The 15,854-nt window shown below is 39.7% G+C and overlaps 1 protein-coding gene and 1 pseudogene across 1 annotated transcript; both read right to left on the reverse strand.

Moving 5' to 3' along the window:
* Window positions 1-4,546: 4,546 nt before the first annotated feature.
* On the reverse strand, window positions 4,547-5,459 carry LOC107146282 (annotated as a pseudogene).
* A 2,487-nt stretch (window positions 5,460-7,946) lies between these two features.
* Window positions 7,947-15,853, reverse strand: Purb (purine rich element binding protein B; the record flags this gene model as incomplete). The annotated part of the gene is made up of 1 exon (XM_015490099.2): window positions 7,947-15,853. A coding segment is annotated over one exon (432 nt), but the record flags the coding sequence as incomplete, so codon positions are not given.
* Window position 15,854: the final 1 nt, after the last annotated feature.

Raw genomic sequence — 15,854 nt, forward strand, 5'->3', positions numbered from 1 at the left:
TCACTAAGTAGTTGAGAGTCTTGCTAAATTGCTGAGGTAAAGGTCTATCAACAACTAAAAAAAATTTTTTAATGTAGGGGGAAAAAAACCTCAAAAAAACGCAAAAGGAGTGTGAAAATATAATTTGTATGCAACCAGAGATATGAAAAATTGTGCTACTATATGTAATATGAATTGTAATGCATTCTGCTGTCATATATAACAAATTAGAATGAAAAATTTAAAAGTTTAAAAAAATTCCAACACGCACACACACACACACACGGAACTGCCTTGTCATACCAAGTAAAAAAAAATTTCTCAGCTTGCTATAAATGAAAAGAAGGTTAGGACAATGGTATATTTATAATAGTTTAACACAAATCTTTGGCCAGTAATGCATAACAAACCTAAGCATTTGTCATAAGAATTCATTTTGCAGTTCTTCACTGTAGGGAAAAAAGGATCAAGAGCCCCAGCTCCTGTGCTTTTCACACAGTTTTGCCACTATATCTTCAGGCTGGGTTCCCAGAAGTGGGATTGCTTGCTTCAAGGGAAATGTGTATGTGTGGTGGGGGGATACCAGGGTTTGAAACAAGGGCCTCACTCATGCTAGACAAGTGCTTTACCACTGGACTACATCCCCAGACCTTTTTATTTTATTTTGAAACAGGGTTTCACTTGATTGTCCAGGCTGACCTTGCCCCTGCTAAGCTTCCTGCCTAAACCTCCCAAATTGGTGGGTTTATAAGTATATACCACCTTGCCTCGTCTAAAGGATAAATTTTTAGATAATTTTTGAGATATTGCCAAATTATTTCATAGGTTATTGTGCATTTTCCCAGCAATGTGTGAAAGTGCCCATTTCCTTATAGAATTACTAGTGGAGTTTGTTATCAGACTATTTGTATTTTTTCTCATCTGATAGATGAAAAATAGTATCTTCATAGTTTTCATTTGCATTTATCTTATGAGTAAGATTGAACATGTTTTCACATGATTATTATGGACCATTTGTATCTCTTTTGTTATGAATTTTTCTGTACTTATCTCATGTAAATTTATGATTTACTTTTATGTATCCAGAATCTCTAGGACTCAAAATATTTTTGAGCCAGGCATGGTGGGGCACTCCCATAATCCCAGTACCTGGGAGGCTGAGGCAGAAGTACAGCAAATTTGAGACCAGCCTCAGCAATTTAGCGAGGTCCTACGCAACTTAGCAAGACCCTGACTCGCCATTAAAAAAAAAACAAAAAACATAAAAACTAAAAAAATTTTTTAAAGGGCTGGAGATGTAGTTCAATGGTTAAGCACTCCTGGGTTCACTCACCAGAACCAAAATAAATGAACAACAAAAGACCCAGAAACTGCCATGGCAGAATATTCATATTCTTTACTGTTGCCATTCTTCAGCCATAAGTCTCCAATGTCACAGAATGATTCTAGCACAGGGCACTGAAACATTAGTTGTGGAAGGTAGTTCAGTTCTTCTGGAAACCTGCATCAGTCTGGAGAATTGCAATTGGAACACTGCCTTCCTAGAATCTGTTGGTATTTGTCAAAATTTACCAAAAATAGAACACTTTTTTGGGGGAGAAGGGGCAGTACTAGGTATTGAACCCAGGGACACTTTATCCTTGAGCTATATTCCCAGTCCTATTTATTTATTTATTTATAAAAAAATATTTTATCATTATTATTTTAGTTGTAGTTGGACACAATATCTTTATTTCTTTTTATGTGGAACTGAGGATTGAACTCAGAGTCTTGCACATGCTAGGCAAGCGCTCTACCACTGAGCCACATCCCCAGGCCCCTTTTTATTTGTTTTTTAAATTGAGACAGGGTCTAAGTTGCTGAGAGCCTTGCTAATTTCTTGGAGGCTAGCCTTGAACTTTTGATCCTCCTGCTTCAGCCTCGTGGGTCACTGGGATTACAGGGGTACACTACCATACCCAGCACTTAGTACTTTCTTCTTCTGGGCACTAAATGACTTTTCTGATTATAGGTGAATTGTGTTCCTTGTAGCAAGATTAGTACAATGAAAACATCACTCTTCCTAGTTACATAATCCTGGAAAGATCAGATTTGGGCTCAATGGGAGCATGGGAAGGCCAGTGTAAAACAAAAGGCTGTACTTGTCCATTGTTGGGCATAATGACTTGAAGAATGGCTGTCATCTCCAGCTCTTCTCTAGAACACACCCTAGCAATAATGTCAGGTCTAGCACTTAAAGGGTAAATAAAAGCAGTTTGCAGGGAAAATGGAAGAGACCGTTCTCTTACAGGTGGTGGCCTTTGAAAGCCAATTGGTAGGTATGGGGTAGAAGCACTGCTATGAAAACCACAAGAATTCCCCACACACTTGTTTCTGTCTTAAGTCTTGTCTACAAGGGACAACACCTGAAACTGGTGAAGGCTTGGGAAGTAACAACAGTTGAATCCAAAAGAGAGCTTGCAGTCTTCCACAAGAAAAGGTAAGGTGTCAGATGAGGAGCAGACAAATGAGATCATACTGTCCTGATGAATCACTTCCCTGAATGATGTCACCAGCTGGGTTTTCACTGCCAGGAATTCAGCAGCTGCTGCACTGGAACATTCTGGATAGCTGACAGCAGCTCTTCTTCTCTCAGAAGACTGTTTTCTGCCATTCTTCAGAGTACCTAACATGGGATTCTAGGTGTATGCATCTAGAAGGTGAGGAATCTGCCATTTTGTTCTAAACTATTCATTATAGAGGACCCAATAGAGGTAAATGAATATAGGGATGGAGGCACAGCTCAGTCTAACATGTGCAAGACCTTGGGTTCAATCCATAGCATCACAAAAAAAAAAAAGTAATGAACATAAATTTTTTTTGGTTAATTCCTGGTCAAAGCTTTGTCACCAGGAACAGACACTGAAGGTCATATAATTTCTTATTTTTCAATTTAACCCTGGTCTCTTAACACAGAAGCTAAGGACAACTGGATCCCAGTTCTACTCCAGCTAATGAATTCTCATCAGAGAACCACTTTACTTAGTGACTTGTTCATTTTAAATGAAAATCATTTATCTGAAAAGGAAATATGCACTTTACAGAATACACAGATACATGAGGGACTGGGATTGTGGCTCAGTGGTAGAGTGCTCTCCTAGCACGTGTAAAGGCCTGGGTTCGATCCTCAGCACCACATATAAGTAAAATAAACAAAATAAAGGTATTATATCCAACTACAATAAAAAAAATAAAAAAAAAACCAGATACATGAAATCCAAATAGAAAATGCTCTATACATCAGAACTCATGAAATAAAGACATTTTTCTCTCAACTCCAGAGGCTCAATATAGAAGGTGTATTTTCCCATGTTTGAGTGTAAATTAAAACAATAATTATTTTTCAATTTAATTTCTGCATAAGAATTGTGGATCTTTTTTTTTTTTTTGCCGGGGNTTCCCTCCCCTTGTCCTCAAGTTCCTAGGCTGTGCAAGATAGAGAAGGTACTGCCACTGCCTCCGGGAAGGGAGTGTGGGATTACATTGTGCCCAGGCCATGAGGCAATTCCAGCTTCAGGATGGCTCCTGATGATAAAGACCCTCTCCTACTCAGACACTGCCTCTGAGCTCTCTACTCCTTTTTCTTAAAATAAACCAAGCCCTAGGCCCTGCAACTGGCAAGCAGGGGCCTCAGCACACCTGCTCACCCAAGGACCCAGAGGAGTCTTTACCTGTAGTGACTGGATTGGAAGCAAGTGGTTTTCAGGTGAGGGGAAGGGGAAGAATTGAGAGGACCTGGGGGTGGGTGGGTGGCAGGCTTGGAGGGTCCTGATGGATATGTTCAGAACATTCTAATCTGCACTGCCACCTCCAATCCTACCTCTGTCTCACACCCCAGGTCCAGAATCCTTGAGAGTCCAACTACAAGGCCAACATGGTGTGGGGGAGTGGGAGCAGGAGGAGAGCTGAGCAGGACCTTGACCCCCTACACCAACCAGTCCTGCTCCTGGGAGCCATGTTTAGGGAGGGCCAGGACTGTGCTCAAGTCCCACCTCTCAGGCTCTGATCTTCCAGAATAGCTGAGTCCTGGGGGCACAGGGTTGATCCACTGACCAGCATACCCTAGATATCCTGACCTTGGACAGAGTGGTAGGAAAGAGGATGGGTCCTCCCAAGGGTATATAAAAAGCTAAAACCATTAGAACTTCCTGGGAAGAAGTGGTTCCCAGCCTCTTGCCTCCCTAAGGTATCAGTCTCCCCAGCCCCCTAAAGATAGGACTAAGGGGCTGGGGATGTGGCTCAAGTGGTAACGCGCTCGCCTGGCATATGTGGGGTGCTGGGTTTGATCCTCAGCACCACATAAAAAATATAAATAAAATAAATTTGTTGTGTCCACCGAAAACTAAAAAATAAATATTAAAAAATTCTCTCTCTCTCTCTCTCTCTCTCTCTCTCTCTCTCTCTCTCTATATATATATATATATATATATATATATATATATATCTTAAAAAAAAAGGACTAAACAGAGATGGGGCCCATTAGCACCATGCAATGTTGGGGTACCTGTGTAGCCTGAATAACCCCTGGACGGGGGCCTCTGCTGGAATGCCCACTTACTAAAGCTTCTGTACTCTTGGGGGGAACCCGTGCAGGGGAGAGGGGAGGGAGTTTTGGCTAAAATCCAGTCAGGGGTCCCCACTTGGACCCCAAAGGGCCCCCCAGAAGTCATGACTTGAAGAATCTTCATACCACAAACTGGCCCAGCAGAACCACAGCCAGAACCATGAGCACATTTCGGATTGGGCCGTTACCCAAGTCCAGGGCTGCCACCCAGCCTTCTCTCTGCACGATCCACCCGGCAATGCAGCGATGCAACATGAAGTCGGCCACGAAGCTGGTCACCTGGCCCAGAAAGCCTGTCAGGCCACGCTGGTAGATATGTAAGGCCAGGCGATAGCCAAAGCCCAGGAGAGCCACCACACAGCCCCAGTTGATGCCACTCTCAAACAGGCTGGAGGCGATCTTGGTGAAGAGTTCATAGGCATTCGCAGCTGTAGGTTGTAGTTGTTCAAGCATGCTCTGGAACTCGGAGTCATAGCGCCGGTTGATGTCGTCACCAATCACAGCGAGCTGCCGACCCACCTGCCCCATGGTACTGGTAGGTTCTAGGGCCAAGGCGACCATCTCTGGGTCAACAGGGGCAGCTGCCCCCTCAGCCTCCTGCTTCTGTCGGTGACGGTAGTAAACGTAGCTCGGAAAACCTCCTCCTTGTCCCGGGCTACCTGCTGCTCAGAATCGGAGGTCGGCTCTCTGAATTCCTCACTGGGAGGACCTGGGCCTTGCCTGGATGCCATTCTTCAGGTCTCAGTAGAGGACAGTGTCAGCCTGTCCAGTCTCTGGTCCAGAGCCGAATGCTCAGCAGGGCCAAGGCCGAAGGTCCCCAAGGGCTGGTGGCTGCTCCCAGCGGCAGGGTTTCGGCTCAGCTTCCAGGAACCGGTGTCAGTGCATTCTTGGTGTCAGGATGCAACCCTTGCTTGAGAGTTGTGGATCTTATGACACAGTTTAATGATAAAGCATGCATTAGAAAACACTTTAGGAAATGGCCATCAATGTGCCTAATATGAAGTCTTTATCAATTAACTTATTTAGTTAATAAGTTTTCTCAGCATGTCAGTACACATCACATAAATATGATGACCGCTTAACATTGTTGAGATTTAAAAAATCCTCCACCAAAATTTTTTGAAAGAATGTGTGCTAAATTGTTTAAAAACAACGCTTATCCTTAAGGAATGGGTTTAGAGAAAGAGGGCATATTCATCTGGTTCTTTATGGTTATTCTATAATATTCACATTTGTTAAAATGAATATGCATTAATTCTGTAATTTAAAACATTTGGAGAATATAACTACAGAGAAACTGAAACAGAGAAAGAGACCAGGGCAGGGGAAAGTGGGCAAGGGGTCGGAGGAGGAAGGAAGAAAGTAAGTGCCCATCAATTATAAGTGGGTACTGAATAACTGAGGTAAAGGATAGGCTGATTTCAAGAGTGGGAGGACAGCTGGGGCTGCTTGGAGAGCTTCCTGAAAGAGTCCTGAAGATGAAGAAGTCTCTGTGTGATGGTGTGTCTCAGGCCAGACCTGTGATTCCTACAGGCTTGAGAGACTTAGTCCATCCTCTGCAACCTCAATTCCACAGATTACGGGTGGGACTTCTGGTCTGTGGTTGAATAAATGGACTATTGTTATTCGTATTTATTAACTTGACTATTTCTTGGTTAGAGACCAAGGATGGGGTAAAGGTAGGAGAAAAGGTTATTTTTAGGTCTTTCTCCTTATCACAATTATATAGTGAGTTTCTGTTTTTTGCAATGTGACTTTAGAACCATTTGGCCTGGGTAAAGAAAAACATGATTTAATATAAACTGTTAAAGGTACAAACTGGTACTTTAAATTGAGTTGGGTATTCTAGGCCATTCACTCTGATAGAAGACAATAGCATTTTCTTTATCGATCTTTGGTCCAACTGAATCAAATCAGCATGCTCTCTTTTACCTTGGGGAACTATTTTTTTTTAAAAATCAGATACCTTATCTGGAAAACGTTGCTAAGTGGGACCCATAGTTTCTATGTCTGCCTGCCTTTCTGCAGTATCTGAGGTTCTGCAGAGTTTTGTGGAATACCTGTGGATTTGTGTGTTATCTCAAGCGCACAGCATAGGAAGGAATGAGAAGTTTGCCCTTTCTGTGGCAGCATTGTTTCAGATAACAGGTTAAGAGAGCTGGCTTGGATGTATGTTCCCTCGTTACTAATATGGAGAACTTAATTGGGTCCACTGAGAAGGCTACATAAAGTACCATGGACATGGAAGATAAGTTACATCTTGTGAGAAGAATATTCATTTTATAGTTTCAATGGGGCTCTCTTGAAAGGAATTAAGGCCTGGGTCAGGAATTGCCTAACTTGTTTTTTTAGTGGTAGTGCTGGGGATTGAATCCAGGCCTCATGCCATACCACTGAGCCATATCACCAACCCAGGAGACTGTTCTTAACAAAACCTTCTCCGTATCTCTTTAACCGAAGGTTCCATTTGAACTACAGACCACATGTTCCACACCTACTATAGCTACCCAATTATTAATTGAATGACAAATTCTGACCTAAGAATGGTTATTTTAAGATTTTGATACTGACCACTAGGTGGCTCTCCTTTCTCAACTCCCACTGGCTTCTCTGCGAGGCTGAACGCTCCTTCAGACCTTAAGAATTTTTATATGTGAAAGATACACAGAATCACACTAGAAGTTTTGAACAGTCAGGGATAGAACCTAGCTTACAAATTTAACAATACCCAAACTACAAAGAATTCCTTCCTATTTCTTGAGGCACTGGCTACGAGGTAGCTCTTCAGGCCACAGTGTGACTACATGTTCCTTAACTAAGGCAGTGACAAATACCACATTTAAAAAATTCAAACCATTGCTCTGATAGTGAGTGGAATGTGTGCTATTGTCTTGAAAAATTTTCAATTTCTAACATGTTAGAAAGATAAAATCTTGGGGTATTCAGTGTAAAGGAGTTCCCGAGACCAAAGTTTGAGATTCTCTGGACAAATCTAGGGACATAATTTCAATTTTCCTTTTTCAATATTGTAACTGCCTCTTATGCAATTATAATATTGAAAAATATGGGAATGTCTGGGACAGCATTTTTTTTTTGTAGCTATTATAAATGACAGGAAAAACGGTGAAAGTGGCCTGTTTGGATTTCAGACTAAAGCACAAAACTAACCTGCTTACTAGTAAAGTGTTATAGGAACTCAGAAGTTCTAGAACCGGCTATAGTTCAGATAAAATGGGCAATGATTTTCAAGTCACAGCATGTGGGAACTCCCTCAAAATCATACCCATTCGTGAGCCTCCACAGATGGTATTCTCCAACCCCCAATCACCATGTAATTCCTTAAATAAGAGACACTGGCACAAAATTGTCATTCACTTTTCTGCATACTTTATTTGTTACAAACATACAATTTTTAAATATAGACTGTAAAACTCCATTTGCAAAAGTCTGCTATTGTAAGGAGTGCACACCAGCAGGAAGGATTCTTAAACTTTTTTCTCTATGAGTTTTTTCTGTCAGTTTTGCTAGTTAGTGGTAAATACGGGACCCGCCATTTTACAGACCTGTCTGAAGCTTCTGGCTGTATTCACATTGCTCTTTTGAAGCAGCCCTGCTCGTCTCAAAAATTGATTAGAATCTGAGCTTCAACCTACAGGCAGTGAGATCAACAGCCCGTCTGGACTCTGCTTTTGAACGGTTTTCAGGAAGTGTGATTTCTGAATGGGTACTGCACTTCACGGATTTGTTTGAATTGCCCATGCAGCTCTGTTTGTTAAAGTGCATTCTTCTTTTAAAAAATAAGCAAGAGGAATAATCTTTACTCTTTAACCAAGGTACTTAAAAAAATGAACTTTTTGGTCTCTCAGCAGATATTCCCAAATTGATCCTATCACTACAAATTTTAGTGTTCTATTTACAAACATTTAGGGTTACAGGTGGAGGGGACCTTATAAAATTAAAGGTGCAGCTTCACTTGAAGCAGAAATCAGCTCTACAAATTTATACATAGGCATACACACTTGGTTTACAATGCATAATAAGCATGTTGGTATTTACAGAGACTGACGACATCCTCCCCCCTCCCCCCAAAAAAACCCTTTTAAAGTAATTTCCAACCTAAACTCTTAATTGTACATCTAGATCAGGAAGCTGTCTCCTGCTACCAAGATTTGGTTTTAAATCATTCAAATTATTTCTGTAGATTCTCTACTGACAGGACACCAGTCCCAGCTTTGGAGTGAAGAGCCTAGTCTAAGGAAGTCACTGGTAGACATGATTGGCAGTGAAGATTTCTATTAAACAGAAAGTGTGTTATCTGGAGCTATATCAGAAGACAGGGGATTTTATAAAGTGATTTTGGAAACACATTTGCATGAAGATTCAAAAGGAAGAATAAATGCCAACTAATAAAATTATTCTAGACTTCAGAAAAAAAGTTCAAATACACTGTTGATAATAGTTACTATTCATATAAGTCATTGAAAAATAACTCAAATAAACTTGCCTGCTACCAAAATGTGCAAAACCATGGACTCTCTATAATGTACATTGATACTGATTTAAAGTCACTTTCTAGATTTTTGCGGTTATATATTGGCTTTTAGAAATTCTGAGAACTTTTGTACACAGGGGAGACGTGGGCTGGGAGAAAAGGGCTTATGCCTAATATCAGTTTAAAATGAAACTCCCAAATTCCTACAACACAAACGCATTTACCGACATAATTATGTTCTTTAATTTTCTTGAGGCTCTTCCTACATTTTTGCTTTTTAAAAAGAAATTTTAAAGGGGGAAGAAACAAACCACTTGCTATTTTATTTCCAAATATTAAGATTTTACTAACCAGCCTGATCTTGCAACACAGTGTACAAAACATTTTGCCTTTAATATATGGTCTAACTAATTTTTCTTGAAAGACTCAGCCATTAAAGTTATTGAAGGTAGGAAAAAAAAGGTTAAACTCATGCCTTCTGTAATATGCTAGTGGACACCAAAAAGGTCTATTACTTTCTCTCTAGTACACTGGACCCACATTTCATCGCACACACACAAAAAAAGGTATGATCAGCCACCTTTTATCCAAGTTACTGGGTATTAGATACAACACAGGGAAATAAAATTTGCCTATTCAAAATTTCTGTTAATTAAAATATTTCATGAAACTTTGTTAGAATTACTTATGGGGAAAAAATGATAGTTTTTAGCTTCTAATGAAGCTCTGCTCTCCCTTTATTAGAAGTCTTACTGAAAAGTGAAACCATTAATATGGAATTTGCTGTTGTTTCAATATAGGTCTACCTATCTCAAATGGAATGTCTAATTAAAGAGGCATGAGTTAGATTTTCAAGTGAAAGTAAAAGATTGTGAATAGAGGTGATTACATTGATGGCATATTCCCTACATCCAAAAATATAAAATACATTCAAAAAGGCCTTACTTAGATCAGGGGTACAGATATCAATTGGGAATCGTTAGGGTATAGGTCTTTGGGATGCAATTTTTCTGTTTCCAAATTTTCAGTACTGACAAATGGATCATATTTGTTAAAGTGTGTAAAATCCATTAGTAATAAAGACTAGGTTTTGAAACTGAGGACTGGGAAAGGTGACTTTAAATAGCAAAATCAGATATATCAACAGAACTCACCATTCAAGAGTCCAGCTATTTCTTGAAACTTCCGGGGCTAACATTTGAAAATTAATGTCTGTTTTTCTAAGTTAAAAATGGGAAATGAAGTTATAATTCACATTTCCACCTTACTATCTGGAATTTCAAGTGGGACACATGACATGAACTTTTTCTCTTCTGAGTCTATATCTTAAGGTAAACATGGTTCTTTTTTTCTTTTTTCTTTTCTACAAACTATCCCCTCCGCCCCACCCCCACACTTATTATTCAATATATTGAATGGGAGTTTTAACTCTTTAGGAAGACAGCTAATTGATTTACAGTACTCTAAAACTAACCCTGAAAACTGATAATCTCATTCATTTACCATAACTTCAGTGCTGTTGTTGACAGAAAAGAAAAAGTTACTTTAAGGCTCAAGGGAAAGTAACTTATTAATTTGTGAATGCAGCATTATTTACTCTCCCATCCATTGGAAACTAGCAAAATGCATTCTGGATCAATAATACAAACTTTCTAACACTAGCAAAGATTTCTACTCTTCTTACATAGAGTCAGAACAATATTCATAAGCAGATTATCTAGGGGAGCCTGAGAAACCATGATCCACATCACACAAGGATTCCATGTATTTCATGATCAAAAAGTGCTTTATCTTTGAGAACTGTGTCAGGGTTAAAATGAAAATATACAATGCAAAACCACTTGACACTTTTTCAAGTGATTATACAAAGTGGAAAAGGAGCAAAAAGATGAAGGCTCTGCTCTCTGAACAGGCCTTATGCATGTAATTTTTAGGGTACACTAAATTAAAACTGTTTTGAGAATTAATAATAGTGGATTTTTTCACCACTAAATTCTAAAACCTGAGATTGGACATCAAAGCAGTCAACTTTGTCATTCATCAGAGCAATTCTGATACTTCCTAAAAATAGAAGAAAACTCAATTGAATTAACTCCAGGGTCAAAAACATTAACGTTCCCCAATCAAAAAGGAGACTGATCAAACACATTATACTAAGAGTGCTACAGAATAACAACTCTTAGCAAACAAGTCATTTCTACATAAGCAAAAAAGTCACTTCTCTCCTTCCCCTTCTCACTGATCAAGGCCACACTATTTTCAAATGAATATCTACTGAGAGATCAGTTGTGCATTGGACAAAGTACCATAATTGGGTTAAAAATGAAAACAAAATTTACAGTGAAGAATACTTATGTGCATGGCTTACACACTCCAGCTTCTTAATTTCATCAACCTCGAGAGCAAGGTAGATGCAAACAGTCATCTTGTGTAGATTACATTCTACACCCCTGTAAAGCCAGTCAAGGTCACATTTAACAAAGCATCCTCAGCAACTAGTGCCTGAAGTGTGCAGCCGTTTACAGACCACTCAATATGAGGGCATTATTATAACCAGCCTCTTTTGCCCACAACCCTGCATTTTCAGATAAGACAGGATAATTGTTTTGTTTTGAGAAAACCGAAGCTTGAATCTCTTAAAAAGACCTGCAATTTACTGCACAGTGATCCAGAGGTAACAAAGGAATCAGGTTAATGGCTGCCTGCACCAAAAGCCTCTCAATCATTTTGCAGTAAATAATTATGGAAAGTGACATGACAAGTAGCCATGTGTGTATCACAGCTACAGTCATTTATACCACCTACATGCCTCCAACAGTTACATAGGGTGTCTGGGTTTTTGGTTTGGTTTTCACTTAAAGATTTTTGGTGCCATATAGATTTATATTTTGATTTGTGCAGCATATGCACTGAAAAACTTGCTGACTAGAACTGCTATTCCACTTGCTAAAATGATGGGTAAGGACAATAGAAACCAGAAAGGAGTAATAAGATCTCTTCACAGATTTTCACTCTTGATTCTGTTCCTAAAAGTTGAATTCTCATCTCTGTAGCAATGGTAGTTTGAGAAACAAACCTTCCACCAATTATTTTAAAAGGAGTTTTAGTTCCCTGCTTTTCAGGAATATACTATTTTGATTATCTGGGATGTTTGCCAGATTAAAACACAACCTCTAAATAGTTCATAGTAGCAGTTGAATAACAAAACAAAAAAGCTGGTTGTTTCCCATAGTTTATACAATGCCATTATTTGAGTGAAACCAACAAAGACCATTTCTCTCAATAAGCTAATATTTATGAATGAATCTCTATACTTTGCTGATTTCTATTGCCCCTAGTCACTGGAATAAGGATCAGTGAAATGCTACAATTAATCCACATCCTTCTGCAATCTTCCTACAGTGGGAAGAGAGGCCATGAACCACCCCCTGCAGGAGAAATAAACCTTAGAGATTGGTTAAGACTTAAAAACCCACCACTATGACATTTATCACTTAATCTTACATAGGCAGGTCAAAATTTTAATATAAATTACTTTTGCCAACACATAGCTTATGCATTCTTTGCTCCTTTTTTTGGAGGATTCTCAAATTGATATCTAAAGATTTACATATGATATATTACTGTTATATGGTCTAATGACTAAGAAAATTTCTCTGGTAACCAAAGCTGATGCCATATATGGTAGTGTTCTTGGCATATACTCTATATGCCTCAGACCACTTCCACATTCTTTCTATTCAGCTAATTATAGCTTAGTAGCCACTGGTGAAGGATTGTGAAGACCCTGTCATTTCTACAGAATAGAAAGGCAAGGCTAGTTACTGCAATTCAGCCAAACAAAAAGAAAAGAAAAAATAAACCAACCCCTTGAAAAGGAGAGGTACTGCACCTTTGCAAAATTGAACTGGCTCACTGCAGCTGAGCAACAGAACCACCACTGAAGCAAGAAAACAAGTTGGTCTATACAGGAATTGTACATGGTTTGAAAAGGAAAAAGTTACAGCAATCAACTAATAGCTGCAACCTTAATTTTCATTGCTGCCTCAGAGTTTGAAACTTAAGTTTCTGCAAACCTAATGCTAGCTTCTTAGCTCCTTTACTAAAACTAGGAATTTGTTCTCCGCAGCAAAGAAATGAACACTCAAAACACATAGGTAAATACAGCAGGACATTATTGAAAACAGCTGCCTTGTAGTACAAAATACAGTACAAGTATACGGATGTCATTAAAACATCAAAAATACTATTGCTCCCATACAATTTAGGAAACATTCTTTGCAACGGAGAAAAATTTAAAAGAAAAGCTTTAAAAAAATCTGTTTAAAAATTCTACTGTGGATGATGAGAGTAGAGAAATAGTCTGAAAAGGGCACCAATGTTTGTGGCTCTTCCACTTTTTTTTTTTTTTTAAATCTAAGATCAACAATATTCTGAATCATAGTCTATGTTTTAAAAAAGCCTAATTTTATATACACAATTATTTCCCTCCCTCTTAGCCACAAATACGTGAAACGACCTTTTTGTATATTACTTATTTCCCAATAAATACAAAAAGATTGTATAGATTGAATAATACCAAAATAAGATAATAAAAAGGATATGCAATAAATTAAAAAGGCAGCTCAAATAAAGGGCAGGCATGCAGTTAAAAAAAATACTAAGATTGTGGAGGTGGGGTTACTTGCCTCCTGGTTGAGAAGGTGTCACACAAAGAATACCTGAAAACTTTGGAAAGAACATTAGCCCCCATTCAATTCAAAGTTATCTAGGTCTATGACACTTTTAGGAATACCTTTTGATGGGGTTGGGATTAACTTGATTAGTAAAAATCATTTCTACTGAAAATCCTTTTAAAATATAGAAGAGGCGATCCTTGAAAACCCCAACTTTTATTCTTGAAAGACAGCTGGATAAACTGGCAAAAGCCAGTTTGTTGAAATTTCAAGATGGTATAAAAATGCTTCCAGGATAAAGTCAGCTTATTCACGTTCACTTCAGTTCCATTCACAGATGGATTTCAGCTTCCACCGGGAGCACTGCTTGAATCATTCATCCATCATTTGCCAACTTTGATTGTGAGGTACTGATACAATGGATCAAGTTCTTAAAATTTTATTTTAAAATAAATGATGCTGGAATTCTGGACCTGAGGATCTTTAGTATCGAACAAATCCACAGATTAAACTGAAGGTAAATTAAGACTTCAGTTTTGGTTATTTCCAACTTTTCTGTGAGGATGTATATTCCATTAAAGCTCAGGCTTGTAGCCACACTGTTCCTTTAACAGGTATTTGTCAAGTTTTACGGTTTAAAATGCAGCCAACCAGTGGCTGTAACAGCCGAATTAGCCATAATTCACTGGCTCATATGGGAGCCATAGGGATCTGGCTCTCATTCATACCTAAGCCATTTCTTGGTAATGACCTCCATACTTAGAGATCAAGGGAAGAACTTTAGTGAGCAGCAACCAATCCACTCAAACAGTTTGCCTTGTGCTTTATGCCTGACTTCTTGTGCCTACCTCAGCAATCCCCAATGTAAAATTTTTATTTTTAAAAAATTTGCAAACTTTTAAACTATTTTAGTAATGGATTCTAGTTCAAGCATTGATATCAGAATTTATCTGCATCCCGGAAAACAATTCTGCAAAGAAAAGACATGGGCCTTGGTCCAGGTTCCATGCAAAACCATTTTTTAAAAAATGGATCCAATTTGTTTCTATATTCTCCAATGGCTTCTTTAATTCTTTTGCCCTGTCCATGATTATGTGAAGTTGCATTCCTTTTCATAAACCTGTACCCTCAGAACTGGGTAAATGCAAAGGCCTTTCTTCTCAAGGATTCCATTAAGATCTAGATCCAAAACGCTGATTTCAATGGATGTGAAGGGATAGATACTGCAATAGTGAGGCCTGGAGAGACCTTTAGATTACCCAGGTACAACACAAACTTAACTTTATCAATGGGTGGGTCTGGGTGACTCAGACGTGTTTTGGGCCCAGACGTTTGAAGATCTATCCCTTCCAGGGTTATCCTGATGGCTTTAGGAACCTCGGTTGGGAAACAACAGAAGCTGAGACTTTCGCACGGGTGAGGAGACGCTGTTGTCCTCTCTTTGCAGGTTGCTGTCAGTTCCTTGGAACTTTACTGCTTTTCTCTAATTGTCCGTGACTGTTCTTTTACGGTTATTTTTCTTAACTATATTATTTTTTATTTTGCTTTCTCCCTTTGCAGCCTCCCTTGTTCCCTTCTGCACTAACTCACTGGAGGTGAGCAGAAAAGGGAACTTTCTAGCCAAGGGGATGGTGGTGGGGTAGGGGAGGCCAGTAGGGGAAGCTGCCCATTTCAATCCTCATCCACCTCCTCACCCTCGGACTCGTCGCCGCCGCCGCTGCCCCCACCACGGCGCTCATAAAGCTTATCCCTCTGTCGCTCCTGGATTTCTTTCATCTCATCCGCATACCGGCAAAAGGCGCCTCCGAACTTGCCCCAGGCCTTGAAGGGCACGGTGATGGCGTTGCGGTAAGACGGCTTCACCTCGCTCACACGCAGAAACACCCCGTACTTGTTGCAGCCCACGTCGAAGAAGAAGCGCTTGGAGTCCACCGTGATGGAGGTGCCCTCCGGGAGCTCCCCGTATAGGCCGCCCCCGGGGCCGCCGACGCCGCCCCCCGGACCTCCGGTCAGCTCGTCCTCCTCACCGCCGTAGTCGTCGATGAGCTTGGCCAGCGCGTCGCGGAACTCGATGAGGCCCTGCGCTGGCAGCGCGATGGTCTGA

Source organism: Marmota marmota, unplaced genomic scaffold (assembly GCF_001458135.2).
Source record: "Marmota marmota marmota unplaced genomic scaffold, marMar, whole genome shotgun sequence".
NCBI lineage: Eukaryota > Metazoa > Chordata > Mammalia > Rodentia > Sciuridae > Marmota > Marmota marmota.